This window comes from Ylistrum balloti, unplaced genomic scaffold (assembly GCF_031769215.1).
Source record: "Ylistrum balloti isolate Yb309-2 unplaced genomic scaffold, AGI_CSIRO_Ybal_v1 Utg369658, whole genome shotgun sequence".
NCBI classification, from domain to species: domain Eukaryota; kingdom Metazoa; phylum Mollusca; class Bivalvia; order Pectinida; family Pectinidae; genus Ylistrum; species Ylistrum balloti.
Genome location: NW_026781910.1, coordinates 1021631 through 1038399, shown reverse-complemented (window position 1 = coordinate 1038399; position 16769 = coordinate 1021631). Strand labels below are relative to the sequence as shown.

At 31.7% G+C, this 16769-nt stretch overlaps 1 protein-coding gene across 17 annotated transcripts in view; it reads left to right on the top strand.

Annotated features, from left to right (window-relative positions):
• Nucleotides 1-16512, top strand: part of LOC132558366 (poly(rC)-binding protein 3-like) — a 118266-nt gene extending 101754 nt beyond the window's left edge. For 11 of the 17 annotated variants that reach the window (XM_060222938.1, XM_060222930.1, XM_060222970.1 and 8 more), the window contains 5 exons: nucleotides 1193-1222; nucleotides 3627-3699; nucleotides 3896-4073; nucleotides 4480-4599; nucleotides 8925-16512. In XM_060222938.1, the coding sequence (XP_060078921.1) occupies nucleotides 1193-1222; nucleotides 3627-3699; nucleotides 3896-4073; nucleotides 4480-4599; nucleotides 8925-9201 (678 nt within the window). In that variant the 3' untranslated portion in view covers nucleotides 9202-16512. The remainder of the gene's footprint in view (nucleotides 1-1192; nucleotides 1223-3626; nucleotides 3700-3895; nucleotides 4074-4479; nucleotides 4600-8924) is intronic. The other 6 variants (XM_060223031.1, XM_060223017.1, XM_060223000.1 and 3 more) reach the window with 2 other exon arrangements.
• Nucleotides 16513-16769: the final 257 nt, after the last annotated feature.

The window sequence follows — 16769 nt, the reverse complement described above, 5'->3', positions numbered from 1 at the left end:
GCGAAATATCATTTGTTACACAAACAAGTAAAATCTTTGTATTACAATATTGTCCTTGAGAGTGTCAGATTACACAGGTTTTTTTTTGTAAATGCATTTGTCTTGTATTAATATTTAATACACAAATGTACTATATAGTAGCTACTGCGACATTTCATTTATCTTTAAACTTTTTTCTCATTTAATTTGAAAATATGATAGACTTTATTATACATCTTAATTAGAATATTAGCATTAACCTTTGGTGATTTATAGCTATTGTATACCGTGAATCATATGGACGGACATGACTTTCAATGTAAGGGGAGACCACTCTAGTTGACATGATAACCATTAACACAAAAGAAAGGAAAACCATTTTCTTGATTGACATATTATTAGAATTTATGATATACAATGTAGCAAAATGAGAATCTTTAGGTAATCGTTCGAGTTCAATGATTGGCTTCTTGTGTTTCACATGAGTCGATGTCTATGTATATTTATAATTAGAGAAAGATTAATTTCGGGAGTATGACAAAAAAATTATTTTTTATGTCGTAGCACTCCTTTATTTTTTATTTTTTGCTTAAAAGTGAAACATATCTATACCATTTCTAAAACACTTAAATGCACCTGTAAACTCTCTAACATGTTATAAATTCTAGGCACTTAATGATTGTGTAAACTCTCCACATTGACAATCCATATCTTATCTCAACCCTGATTCCCCTCACATAAATCACTGCTTTACTGTTTTGTTTGGAACTTTCACTTCAAAGGTTTTGGGGGACAGATCCTCTATCACACCTTAACTGGATATTGATAGTCTAGGATTCAAAATTTCCCACTCTAATTAGGGGAAGAAAATTCTTTCTTAAAATTGGAAATTTGAATACAGAAAAAATTAATGGTTGGAAAAGAATTTCTTATACATATTAACAATGTTTGTGGATGAAAAATTTCTACTGTACAGTGCCATTTTTGAAGCAAAAAGAAAACATAATAATTAACATTTTGTGAGGTAGAAAATATTTGCTATTGAATTATTTAGGTAGAAATTCTTAAAATGATTGATTGGAAAGCATATCTTACATTGCTTGTGGTCAAAGGTGGATACTAGAAAAATACCTATACTATGCTGACTGGGACAAATATCTCTACCCTGACTGGTCTAGTCTGATGATTATCTCTTCTGCTTGTTCCCTCACAGGTTTGGGGGCTTCAGGACCATAACTGTATGGTAAAGGTCTTCCAGTGAACGCTTGCTTTTGGAATGATTTTTTTTTCTCCAAATTCTCTCCAAATTTTCTTCTCGTAGTTCTGTACCAAATATACAACATACCATATTCATCACAACCTATTGAAACCTTTTCGTGAATTTCTGTTTGGTAGATGCTGTAAATTAGTGTCTTTGGAACACATTTATATCAGCCCGATATATATATATATATTTGTATATCTAACTCCTTCTTTTTCTCAAAGGAAATTGTTTCAATTTTTCTGTTATTGTGATTATCTCCCTTTCTTCCTGCATTTAGTTTTGATATCTGTCATGTTAAAAAACCCATCGGCCTTGTCTCTTAGTTCAGTTCCTTCCCTGTGGATAACAAGACCATCTGCTTTTTTCTTCTAAATTTTTCGCCAAATTTTTTGTTTGTTTGTTTGTTTGATTTTTTTTTTATTTGAAAAATGATTCAGACTTTTTAGACGCTGGAGGCCCTATGCCATAGAGTATAATTAGTATTTTATCCACATAAACCTATACTGTGCACATATCATTATATCATGCATGTAATTGACCATATGGGACATGGTAATGTTATTCACACATTTTCTAGCTATGCACTTTTCTACTCTCTTTTTTCATTTTTAAATTCTATGTATCTGTTGGTTCTTTAAAGTTTTTTTTCAAGTTTTAATTCAACTTTATACACAAAGTGTTTCCTTTCAAAACTTTTCATACTCAAATTATCGCTACATTTATTTATTAAATCTATTTTGTGTACATGCAAGGTTTTGTATTTAAATCAAATACAGGAGTTAATGTCATATGCTTTACAAGTTCCATACAAGTTGGAGAATAATTACAAGTTGTTTGCAGATTGATTTTTTTATTTTTTCCTTTATCATGAAGTGTGGTTTTGAATTTGATCATCCCCACTAACTGTCATTCTCTGTAATACTGAAAAACAAATGTGAAATGGTTTGAAATAATGTGTGATAAAGAGCATGAATGGACAGATATTCGAAACAAAAACATCGTTGTGTGAAAAATATTGCTGTAAAACTGATGGTCACCTGTGGGCAAGACAACACGTTTTAAAGACATGGACATATGATCTGTCCATGACTTTGTGACATTTTTCGATAAAATTTGATGTTGACTATTTTCCTTTGCATCAAGATGAAAGTTGTTTTGGAGAATAGAATAATATCGCTAAATATAGATTCCTAGAAAATAGTTGATGAAATATTTGTATAATTTTGTAAAAATGTTTTTCTTGAAAAATATGACAATACAACTTTTGTAAAAATGCGAAAATTTAGACTATCAGTAAAATAAGCTATACACCGTCAGAAGCTATCAGTACTGATCTTTACCAAAAAACAACACCTTATAGGGAAAAGGTTATGCCCTTATCACTCATAGACTTTACTAATGGAATATCCGTTCTCACTTAACATGGTCAGTAGGGAACCATCCCAAAGAAGTTAAGCAGAACTCACTTTAGGCCTATAGTGTTAAATGACCAAAAAATAGAAAAGAAGATTTTCCTCCTGAGACCATGTATTATCACTTTAGTATGTGCTATTTTATGACGTGACGGAGCAGATTTCTGTTAAAGTACATGCACTGATACCAAATGTCAGCTGACCTTTTAGTTGTGTGATCACCGACTGGAGGTACAGATATTTATTACTGTTGACGTACCTCTGACCGATTCAACACCTTAAAGTAAAGTGTAATCACTAATTTGTGGTCGAAATTGACTTTGATGAGGTCCATGAACTTCAGAGCAAATCAAATTTTGGCTTTAAAAAATCTGCAAGTTTTTGTTTCTTTCAGAACAATTCAGCATAAACCATATGTGTTTGAGTTATCTCTGGAATTTTATCATTTTTGTTAGCTAATGTGAACTCTCAAATGGGTCTTTAACTACAGGCGAAGATCAAAACTACTTTATTCATTTTTTATATTGAAATTTTGTACTTTTGATGAACAAACAGCTAAGATTAAGAGTGTGCAACATATGCATGATACTTGCATGCTGCTTTTGTAAGTCTTCAGACGATATACTGTATCACTCTTAGGCTTCAATCCACAAAGGGTTGAAATTGTAGATACAAAATTTTGTTTGATATCATTAAGTGATAAGTAAATATTTCCATGTAATTATCTTCAACAGATTGGGACTATTTTTTTTCTTAAATTTAGGATAAAAACATTACTATAATTATCAAATTAGCAGTTTTTGTAAATTCATTTTTGATAAAGTTTTCAATGAACTAGAGTAAAACAGTCATGTTTGATGTTTAAGTTATGAAAGATTTAATTATCTCTTAATATTGAAATGAAATTCCTCTAACATCTATCTTTTCATTGCATTTTTCTTATGTTTTTTATTATCAATATTACTTTACAGCTGTCGAAACTACATCAGCTGTCGTTAGGTCAGGCCATCCCGCTAATTCCACAGTCTCAGACGATACTGCCAGGTATGTACAATGATTGTTCATATATGAACACAAATCTTGACTTTCGTCTGTCTCTAGTCATTTTTCAAAAGATCCATAGATATTGGTTGGCTATCGTGCCACACATATTAGGTAGACATTTTGTACTGTGAAGAATTCAGAAAGACGAGTTCGCTATAAATTGAATGTTGACTAACACAACTTTTGTCCCTAGTAGATCACCGCATGATACCGGCTATGACTGCACCAGGTATCCCAGCGATGGCATATCAGCGACCAAACAACACGGCCATTCCAAACAGCCATCATCAACAACAGTCACATGAGATGGCCATTCCAAATGACTTGATTGGTTGTATCATTGGCCGAGGTGGACAAAAGATTAACGAAATCAGGTAGGGTTAAAAACCAGAACTTTATACCAAAGTTTCATTAAATCAGGTAGGAAAAAATTCAAAACTTTGTACAAAACTAAAACCATTATATCAAATGAGCAGATTGGGAGAAAAGAGGATGCTTGATCCTCTTTGCATGGTTCAGAAACACTATAGAGAATTTCCAGTTTGGACCAGCTTGAAAACAAATTTGAAATGAAGTATATTTAAATTTTTTTCAATTTGAAATATTTCTGAAAACGTATTGATTTTCAATTTCTATTGAATAACGTTGATCAGGAGAATTAAAAAAAAAAAACAGAAACCACTTCACTGGGCTACATTTGATTTGCTTTCTTATGTATGAAGTAAAGTTTGACGAAAGTAATACCCCAACCATTGTTATTTTACCATGTTCTCTCCACAGACAAATGTCAGGAGCTATTATCAAGATCTCAAATGCGGAGGATGGTGCCGCGGACAGGAAGGTGACAATTACAGGCACTCCAGAGACAATCGGCCTGGCCCAGTACCTCATCAACACCAGGTGTGTATATCACCAGCAAGTGCAGCAGCATCAGCTTTACTACTGACTCCGCTGGAGCTCCGCGGTCCGTTGACTCCGCTGGAGCTCCGCGGCCTGCCTAATGTAGCATGGTCGTACTGCCGCGGCTGTCGCATTAACTCCGTTATTGTATATTTTGTGCCACCAGTGTTTATTTATTAATACAATTGTTTATTTTGCTGTATTTTCTTTTATCTTTAATAACAATTCAATTATATAATTGTAGAATTAGCTGAAATATACATTTTTTTTTTATTATTTTACTAATAAATCCTGTCTTTGTAAACTCCTACACAGCTTTGCCTATCTCCCTACCTCTTTTGCCATTACCTTTGTATTACATGTATCAATGTGTTCCATTTAGTTCATCTTCATGTGTCTCTTCTGTCTACTGCCATTCTTGTATTGTAATTCACTCTCGAACATTTCACACCTGTCTGTCTTGTCTCTTAGAAAAATTCATTCACATGTCTCATATATGTGTCCCCTTTACTCATATGTGTATGTCTCACACTGTCTAGCCCTCACATATGTGTGTCCTAGTAAAATCAATCCACAAACACATCACCTGTGTAATTCACCTCACCACTGCTGTATGTTAATCACCTTCACACTTACATCCTTTTTCACACATGTGTTTCATGTGAAAAATGAATATTGTGATCTGTCTTTACCTTTTTTTCAATAATACACATTGATTCAAGTTTTCACATCAGGTTTTGATTCTGGGATGCAAAAATATTGGTTTGAATCATTTGTGATACTTCTCTGGTTATATGCAAAACTTCTTCCAATAGTTCCTCAACACATATAAAACTTCACATTTTGAGACTCCTGAATGGCCATTTTGAAATGTTCCTTTCCCTGAAATGGACCAGTTCTTTATTGTATTCAGGGGCCAAATAATGTAAGAAAAATAATGTAATATGTTTTATTTTATTTTTTAACAAAAAAAGTAAACCAGAATTCAAAGTGTATAATATTGTTTTTCTTCAAACAGTTTATTATCTTGAACCTAACAAATAATTTAGTTTTTGAAGAATACTTGTATTTCTTAACTCTAAATATTATTCTTATAAAATGTTGAGATTAAGCCAAAATCAAAATATGTATTTTTTGTTATGATTTGATAACAAGACAGAAGAGTAATTGAATAATCGCTGATGTGTGTGATAATGCTTTTAATTGTTTTATTTCAAATCTATGCATTTTGATGTCCTAAATTTTTTACATAAAAAAATCCCCAGGCATGTTAAAAAATATAGTACTATTAATTACAATTTTTAAGATATAAAACATTACTAGTGCTTAAATGATTGATATTTCAGCAAATATAATTATGCATATAAACTTATTTATTTATTAATCATTAATTGCCTTTTATGTATTGGTGTCATTTGGTAGACAATAAATACCACATGTCTTAAATTATTACAAGGTGCAATAAACTCTCCAGGCTGTTGTTAAAATGGAAATTTGAAACACTAAAATACATTCGCTCTTCTGTCCATCTGTTAGCAAATAGTAATGCTTTCACTCTATGAACCCATTTAACCCTACCGCAACAAAACTTTGTACATTTCAAAGGTCATGACATTGAACTCGGTCCAATTGGCTGAGATGTTCTTTCTACACCATAAATGTGATCTTTCCACATCAACTTTAAAGAAACTTGGAAAAGATTTTGGTTAACATAATTCAAGAGCCAGTGTGTGAAAGGTCAGAATATTTCAAGGTCAACTCATCATTTTATATGGTTTATGGTGTGTAAAGCAGAAATTTCTAATATTTATTCTGTAAAAAATGAAAATTGCACTTTGCTATCAGAAATTATTTTCTGCTTATAGATGGTATTTTATGGTTGTGGACATACACAGTTGGATTGCTCAAAACACATCCAGAAATTTACACTATAAATTACATAATTTTAGGTCCTTGTGTTTACAAATAATCATTTTGACTAAGTTATCAGATAATTCACGATAATTCGCTTTTTACATGTAAACTGTAAACTTGTATCTGGAAATAACATTGCCTTGCTTAAAACAATCTGCCTCACTTTGAATTTGCAATGTTTTGTGTTTGTGCATTTATAAGAAGCTATGTATCAGAATAGAACTAATGTAATGATAATCGGATATCTTTAAAACTCTTGTTTTTATCATGCTGTCCATTATCTTGTGACTTTTTCATTCCTTCTTTTAGAATGAACGTCTCGTAGAGTGATATATTGTAGGCAGAAAACAACTAAAAGATGCAGATTTCATTTGATTTTGGGAGTTGGGTGGAATCCTTCAGATCTGAACATTGTTCCTTTATTTGGGGTACTTTCAATTACTAAGAATGTCATCACATATAAATTCATTTTCTGAAACAGTTTCTCATTTTTGCTCAGCAATAAGCTAACTAACAACATACTCTTGTAATTTTTTTTTTTAATTTATTTTTATTTTTTTTGTTTTTTTTGTTTTATTATTCAATTCTTTTAAAGATGCAATGTCGTTTTCATGCATGTTTTTTTTTAAACAAAGACGGATGTTCTACTCATCAACATCAGAAATTTCTAGATATGTATCACATCTCTGTGACGTTTTCTTTGAGTAAGTTGTCCGAAAATGACATCTGAAGATAAGCATTGCATCTTTTATTGACAATGTAAGGTTTTTTTTAAAAAATCATTAATGATTTTTTTTTTTTTTTTAACTTCTTGTTCATATTCTTTAATTTTACTAATCAAGATATCAATGAATGCATACAAATATGTTCTTGTTCCAGCAAACTATCAAATGGCACATTTAACGAAACAATAGTCACTTCCATCTCATTTCAAATGACCTGGAAAAGGAACCATAACTGCACTTAGTGAAATTGTTGATAAATCAGAAATCCAGTGGGAGGTTTGCAGATAGACATGGGGTAGAAGGATTCAAGTGGAGTTACTCCCCTTTCACAAGCCCTCTCCTCTCTTGCTTGACTACCATTCATGCTTAGATCCCTTTCTCATGCTGTCCAATCCTGTTTCCATTGCACTAACATATTAGGTCTTTAAAGTGAACAGATAGAAAATATTTCAGCCTTTAAGATAAGTAATTGTATGCTTGTGTATGATTTTATTTTCAGACTGTTTTTGTGTGAACAGAAAATTTGTATGAATTAAATAAAATTTGAAGCAATGACTTGAATTTTCTTTTTCTGTTTTTTTTCTTCTTCTTTTTTTTTTTTTTTTTTTTTTGATCATTTGTTTTTCATCATATCATTGTGTCTTTTCATCATTATTTTCATTTCTAAAGGAGAACAAATTGAAAATCTGCTAAGACTTCAGTACCTTCCCAAGAAAATTTAGTTAAAAGAACTTTATATATTCCAATTCCATTCTAAAATTTTGTACACTGATATACGTCTGTGATTAATGAAAAAATCCTAACTTTAACAATCACTGCTTGTATGCTTAAGCTAATAAAACCAAATGCTTATGAAAAAAACAGTGCCATTTATCAGGGTCAAATTAACACTAACCTTGGATCTTCACATCTGACCAAAAGTTGACCACACAATGTCCCTTCATTCTATAGAAACTTATTTTCTGCACATTTCCTCACTTTCACAAAATTCACTTCACGATCATCAGCACACACTTTATGATCAACTCTGATGTCAGTGTGTTTTGTTACCGTCCTTTTTCTGTCTGTTGTTTTTCAGAATGACGTAGTGACTTTGTCCTTTTAGATGCTTATATATGTTGTACTTGTTTTTTTCCAACATGATTTGATATACAATATCATAGGTGTAATCCTCAAACATTTTTTATTTACGTTCATCAAACCAATATATATTTTAACACTTGTTACGTACAATATAATTTTGGCATTAACTAACGATGTAAAACAGGTCAAGCAAGAAACACCAAAGCATGCAAACAATTTCTTTATAACAAATATAAAGATTTTTCTTCAATCAATTTTCCCATTGTTTTCCCTTCATCCTTTTAATTTGTTTAGAATTACGTTTAAAAAGTATCTTCATAAATTTCAAGAGCCTAAATTAACAACCAAAAGATTTTTTTTCCAAATTTTTTTTTTTTTTTTTTTTGATAAAATACCTTTTTGGACACTTTACTATGACCTTTTTGTCCCTTCCAAACCTAACCCAGAATGCATGTTGACGGATGTTGCATGACTACGGTGTTTCTTGTTTCCGACATTTGTTTACTGTGCCTATGTGACCAGCGTAGAGACATTATTTGCCTGGTATGTGGATTGTTAATTCCAAATCTAATACTTTTTCCCTCCCTTTTTTTTTCTCTGCAGCATGGAAATGCATAAGAATTTGACCCTTGACCCGACAACCTCGACCCCTACATCTTCTGCAACCTTGACCTCTGTTCAGTCCCATCATGCTCCCTTGGCAATTCCGCTGAATCAGCTAGCCATGAAGCCGATGCCTTTACTTGGACTAAACATTGGGATGATGGATTCTGCTGCTGCAGCAGCTGCTGCAAGTCAGAAAAATTTCACAGCCAAAATGAGGGTTGGGGTCGCCACGAATGCACTGAGGGGTGACCGAATGAAATTCGCTCCTTACTAACCTCAAATATTTAGAGTGGGTGTAGCACCTTAGAGTGGTCGGCTATTAGTCTGTAAAGAATGGCTTGGAATCGTCATGTGACCAGCCACCATAACGACCAAATACGAATACCATCATTTGTGATGTTATAAAAAATTCTATATAAGATAGATATATATATATATCTTGACTAGTCTCAGTGGTAGTTACCATAGCAACAGCTCAGTGTATTTATCTTACACAGATTTGGCTGTGGTCTTACCAGTAACCACGCTATATTTTCTCTCTGAAGAAAGTCCATATAGTAGTTACAATGCTGTTACATACCAATTCACTGTCTCATTGTCAAACCGATTTTATTGTTGGAGATGGAGCACTGTGATAGTTCTTAATCCAGCTCAATTTTTCTCTCACACTTTTTTTGTTTTTTTGATATGTTGTATTTTACCCAATCCCATGGTCCCACACCATCTATGTTTAGTAATCACTCACCCCATTTTCACGATGGACTTTTCCCAAAACTGTGATATGGACAAATTCATGTTTTTAGGAGGAGCGATACCATTGATTTATTCACCAACAAATCATTCCTCATAACTTTAAATTTCAGGAAATTAAATATTCAAATATCAAGATTTTATCTAATTTTATGGAAACAGATTTTTGTAAACATTCAATTTTTTCCTTCAATATTGGATATGATAACTGGTTTTATAGAGAAACTTTTTAACATCTGAAAGATTTTTTGTATGTAAAAATAATTTATAAGTCTGATTCTCTTTTTAAAAAATACATTCCCATTATGATAGGTGTTTATATCAAATTGGATGTGTTTTTATTGAATCATTCAGTGAGTATGATGGCTACATGTTTTTGTACAGAGAATTTTAAAAATATTCGGTAGGGAAAACCAAAACATATCAACTAATAGGATGACATGTTATGTCGTCACATGCCTCAGCATTTGTAGTGACTACGATATGGACTTTCTGCGGGGAAGGCTACTTATAGACGATCCATATATTGATGAAGAAATCATTTGTATCTTAATTGTGTAATGTTTGTTGTTTAGAAATTATTCAAAATTTCAATTACTTACAACATGATTAACTTTTTTGTCAAATTGTTATAATTTTTTTTTTAATTATTATTAATGAAATAGTTAGAACTCCACTGAGATAGTCTGTATTTTTTTGAGCCAAAGAGAAGTTTACAGTGATACTTTGGAGTGAGTTTAGCCACTTTCATTGTTAAGGATATATCTATATGTATATTAGTTTATTCACTATATTCTCATTCAAAATAAATAGTTTTTTTTTCTTTCTTATTTTTTTTAATTCTGTGTCTCGCAGACTTTATTGATAGTTATTTTGCAGTATTAATTTGGTGTCTTTATTTTTGATTACAATTAATTGATAATTAATGAGTGGCTAATTACAGTATGGTGCAGTTATGGTATCCTAAGTGAGTGTAATTAATGAGAATGTGAAAGTGATAATTATTGTGTAAATGAAAAAAAAAGGCTACATTTAATGTTTCTTGATTCTGGAGATATTAACAAAATTGTCAATGTATAATTTTTCTAGTATAGCCGATGTGATGACATTCCGAGTACATATCGATTTGATATCCCCCATCCCCCATAAATACAGGGTACGTAGCTCTTTAAAAGCTTGTACTACTTCTAGATACACTGTTTTTGCCAAGTATTGTCTTATGGGGTTTACAAAGTCAAAACTGTGACTGTCATGAGGCATACTGCCTTTCCTAAACCAATCGTAACCATTTTTTTCTTCATTAATTGTTTAACAAATTTAGGGGGAAAAATCAGATCTAATTAGAGTTGTTATCAATATGTTTATGGTGGGTACTTTTTGGTTTTTTTTAAAATGTTTTTGAAACCTTGTTTTTCGCAAATGGCATAATTGAGAATAAGAAAATATAATTCTGAAGAAAAAAATATTTTGACTAAAATTAATGATTTTGTTTGTTGTAAAAGAGTTATGTGTTTCCTGTTATGAGATGTGGCTAGCTGTGCTAACAAACATGAGAGACTGAATGCCTCAGATGTCACATAGCTTTGACTTGATTCCACCATTTGGCATGTCTCTATACTTACATATATATATATATATATACACGTGTATCCATAGTGTGTTTTTGTACATTCGTAGTTGTTAAGGTCCCGTATCACTAGATTGCAATATATATCACCCTCGTAATTTGTTTTTATTTTAGTTTTTCATTTTCCCATTAAGATTATATGTGTATGTATATATATATAGAAATTATATACAGTATAAAGATATATATATATATAATATATATGATACTATTTGAATTGTTCCTTCAAGATCGTACCTCTAAAAATGAAATGATTTTAAATACAGTTATAATCATTTACAATCATAGTCCTCATTTGCATAATTTATGTTTTGCAATATAGATATGTTTGCAATATTACTGTTTTGACGAATGTTTGGTGTTAACTTTTTGCCCATATTTTGTGTAAGGAAGTATTACGAGGTTTTGAATTTTGTGTTTCCCCTGATACTTAACAATTGATTGACAAGTGTTGAAATGCTGTTATATTTCTGCCATTTTCACCATTGAATTTCTCTTGCTTTTTACATAGAATATGCTGTCTCGTTTATAGTGGATAAGCTCTATTGAATTGAGTTCTATACTCATGTGATCACTTTTAAAAGATGAAAGCCAGTTTCATGAAGGGTTTGCTATGCTTAAATAATTTCCAACTCTACTTTTTGCTAACATGCTGTTAAACCAACTTTTTTTTTGTGTCATCTCAGATATTGTTCTTAGAAAAATCGGTCATGCACTTGACACAGTCACTAATGAGTTATCTCCCCACTTCGTTACTTTTTAGGATCACGACGGAGATGTGTGGATTGGGAATTCGCTAGAATTGCGTGTGCTTTGAGGACCATGTTAACGTGATATTGAACTTCAAACACGACTCTACCGTATCACTACATTATAGAGAGTTCTCTGTGACCTTGGTGCAGTGACCATTGACCTCTGCCATCGAGGGGTCAAATCAAGTATGAAACGTAATGGCTGTATCAATGTGTACTAGTCCATCAAATTATTCTAACAAGATGTTGATATTCATTTCTATAAATTATATTGTAGATTGATAGTGTGTTTAAAAAAAAACAAATTCATTGTGGTAATAGTGCTAATTAGTATTCAATATCAGATGGATTATAAAATAATTTTCTCAAAAGATTTGGTTCTATGTACAGGAAATGATAGGTCATGTGACATCACTAAGAACTCTCTATATGACACCGATTGTTTTACTAGCACTTGTAGTAGCAGGGTTTGATCATGTATACACTACAATTATCTTTTTCATTTTTATCTGAGCTTCCGATTTATATACTGTGTGTTTTTACTATATATATATATATAAAATTAGCAACAGTGTGAAGTGAACTTGTCGGATTGTTTGTGACCTGCTGTCATATTATGTCATTATCCATGCATATTCTTTTAGCTGCAGAAATACTTCTAGGGTAGCCCTTTCCTAGGCCAGGATGTTAAACCACACAAGTTATTATAAAGCCCATTAGTACACAATTCAACCCATGTAAACTGATTTCTAGTGTTTCTTGGTCAATTTTATTTTCTCAAAAATATTGAATCATAGTGACTGTCCATTGTTTTAACAACATTTGTTCCTTAAAAACATGTTGAAGGAAAAATAACCATGGTGATACAGGTTTAGTTTTCCATTCCTTAGCTCTCCTTTTCAACTCTTAGCTTAAAACACCTTACGTATCCCTGTTCTTGCCTGTGATGGAATAGATGTTTGGATTGTTCAAAATATGATCTATGCATGCTTTTCATCACTTTGTTACACACGGCTCCATACCTGTACAGTCACGTTGAATACCTCAAAATTCTAGTCAAGATTTCACAAGAAACACTTTGTGATGAGATACAAGAATTGTCTCCCTTTTATTACCATTCTTTTATCATTTCTCCATTAGCTTATAACCATTATGCTCAATATTATTATTATATTGTAATCATATATTTTTTATCACATTAGATAATTTATAAATCTTGCCAAAATTTATTTTTACTTCCATTCAGCTCAACCAAACCTTAATTCTTCAATTTTCACTTGTTAAATGATTCAGTTCCCATCACTTTATGATATTTATCTATAACGAGGGCCTATAGAGTTTGTGTTTATAAATAACTTTTCTATTTAGAACACCAATGTTATTGTCAGCATTATTATGTAATATCCTGTATTAATTAACATTATCAGATTTAGTACATAGTGTGTACAACCATTACCAAACATTTTTCTAATATTTGCCAACAGAATATTTTTTGTTTAAGAGGGAGCAAAAAAAAAAAGAAAAAAAAACCACAAAGGCAAAAAAAGAAAAATACCAAATAATGATGATGAAAAATTTCACCTTTGTGCATTATTTGAAAATAAATGTTCAGTTATTTCTTGTTTCATATGATTGATATTTCACACGATGGTGCATTATTAGATTAAGAGAAAATAAAAAAACACACACACAGATGGAATATTTCAAAAGTATTTCTTATATAGTAGACATATTAAAATTCACAAAATTTCATGATAATAAGAGCTTATACTGGTGTTAGGTTAAGTGATTAGACTGCTATTGTCCAGTCTTAGTGGTGTTGTTTATCTGTGGACACGGTGGGTGTGTCCGTGTGTGGCACCTGTTTAAGGCTGTTACACAATCACCTTGCTCTGTTAATCGTTGGCCACATGAAAAATCATTACCTGGTAAAACATACCAAAACGTTAACCTCAAATAGTTTGCAGTTCTGTAAGCCTGAGTTAACTCTACATGTTGTTTTTAAAAAAAGCTCCTGTTAAAATGTGTTCATGTGATAATCGCCCAACGGTTAAAAAAATGTTCAGTTAGGGTATCTACGCAAATCAAATCTTCCATCTAGCGTCAGTTTCCTGTATACATGATCAAGCCATCTATCATTGGTTAATTTCTGAACCAGGTGATCTCATTTGCATACTCCCAAGCAAAAAGATTAATTGTGCACAACCCAGATATGTACATCTCTGTAAGGCATGACCGATTTAAGGGAATAAGAAGCTCAGGGTAACAGTTGTTATGATTCATTTGTTCAAACTGCAGGTATACATATATATGATTATTCTTTCTCTTCTTTTTTTTTGATTATTATTGAAATTACTTTCATTTTTTTCACATCTTGATTCCAAAGGGTGCTAAGTAGGGAAAATCTGTTGATGTTGCTTCCGTGGTCATCATAGTTCAGTGTCAATATGATTCTATATTTGAAAAGTTCATAAAGGTAGCTACGATATCTTTGAATATTTTTTTATTTTTGTCATATGCACAAATTCTCTTACTTCTGTAGTGTAAAAAAAAAAACAGCGTCTGACTCATTGTTTTCATAAACAATATTTGTCACATTTTTCTCGGAGTTATAACCTCAACAAGTTTATTAAGCCAAAATATTTATATATGTCTTATAAAGTAGATTTGTTATATTAGGTTCAACACAAGTTTGTATGATTTCCTGCCAAAAGAAATACTTTGATAAAAATACTCGAACAGGGGCTCTGACAAAGGGAGAAAATTTTGTCAGGTTTTTTTTTTCATTTTTTTTTTTTTTTATAATTTTGAAAAGAAAAATTCAGATATCAGTTGAGTTTAGTGAATAGTTAATTATATTTTGGCATCCTACAAAAAGAATGTGTTTATTTTAAGTTTTATCAGAAGCCCAGCGTGGAGCCCCACTGTGATCTTTGAATACACAATATACATATCAGTGATAGAGTGGCAGTGCACCTATATAGTTCCTAGGACAATGAAGTAACGGAATTTTGTTGTTGAAATGATGATGAACGTGTTCAGTAATACTTTTGTAAGCAATCAGTACAGCATATTACTTTCGTTTTTTGTTATTGTTAAAACTCATGAGGGATGTAAAAAAAAAAGAAGAAAAAAAAAGGAAAAAAAAACGAGTTTGAGAAAATTGTTGTATTGTTGTGCTGTCCACATATTCAGAGTGTGTCTCATAATATTATGTGATTGGCAAAGTGCAAACTTTTATTTCATATTATGACTTCATTCATGATCACATGTGCGTTTGTGTTTGAGACATCATTGTCACAGAAACGTTTTGCATCTGTGGCATTCTTTGAATTGATTTACTTGTTGAAGCAAGTTCCTAATGGACTGATATCACTGTGATCGAGTCCTACATGCCAATAAGTATATCTTTTTTGTCAGAGGATACAGAGCTCCTGAGTAGATAGCATTTCCATAGAGGGCAGGGAATGATTGTTTTATGTTAATTGTCAACAGATTTGTGAAATGATAAAACATTTTATACATCACCTCAGTACTTAATGTAGATATATTGCTGACATCAATATCGTGAAGGTGTAGCATAGTATAACATGTACCTAAACAGATTTGTTCTGTTTCACATGAGAAACATGTCAGACTGATGGAAATATTTATGGAAGTTAGAGTGTACTTGTAGTGCTGTTTTGGAAGTACATGTGATGTTGTATCAATGTCTGAAAAAATGTTCTGTATCTTCTGACAATGGGAGGTCACTATTGTGTAGATGTCTTTGGAGAAATCTAGTCACATTATTGACCATAGCTTAGCAAACAACTGTAATGTAAAAAATAATGGTAGCATATCGTCTTCAAACTACTACAAATATGAATATATTTGTATATGAATCTTTATGAAAATGTCTTGTTTTGGCAAGATGAGAAATACTGATATATTTTACTGCTACGTTATGTTTCTCCAGGAGCATGTCCACAACAGTGACCTATTTTGCCTAGACTTGGCACTAGTTGTTTTATCATATTTTATATTTAATTTTGAGGGTTTTTTTGTCATACAATTGTAATGTATTGATGATTGATTTGTTGACAATGGAAAGTTTAAAAATATTTTTTTTCTTTTCACTATCGTCACTTAAATAAATATGATGGTTGTAATTTAAATATATACATTTATTATAATGATATTTTTGATAGCCTCTCACCCCTAGTGTTTGGAATGGTATGAACCAAACAATGAAGAGACTAGTCTTTTATCACTGGTAGGGGGTGACAGGTCATCAGGAACTGTTGCAGGCCACTAGGAGTGGAACATGAGTGTTGGATATTTAGACTGTATCGCCATAGCGACAGTAAATCTCTGTATCGCCATGGCAACAGTTACTCTTGTACAAGCTGTATAAAAGTGTTGCCAAACTCATGAGAAAATATTAATAAAGATTTGGATTATTTAATTTATACAAGTGTTTGATATTTTGTTAAAATATCTGAAACAATAACATCAGAGTGTTACCAGGTACATCGCCAAAAGAGTGTTGTACATGATACAATGACATCAGAGTGTTGTACATGATACAATGACATCATAGTGTTGTACATGATACAATGACATCAGAGTGTTGTACATGATACAATGACATCAGGGTGTTGTATATGATATAATGACATCAGAGTGTTGTACATGATACAATGACATCAGAGTGTTGTACCTGTTACAATG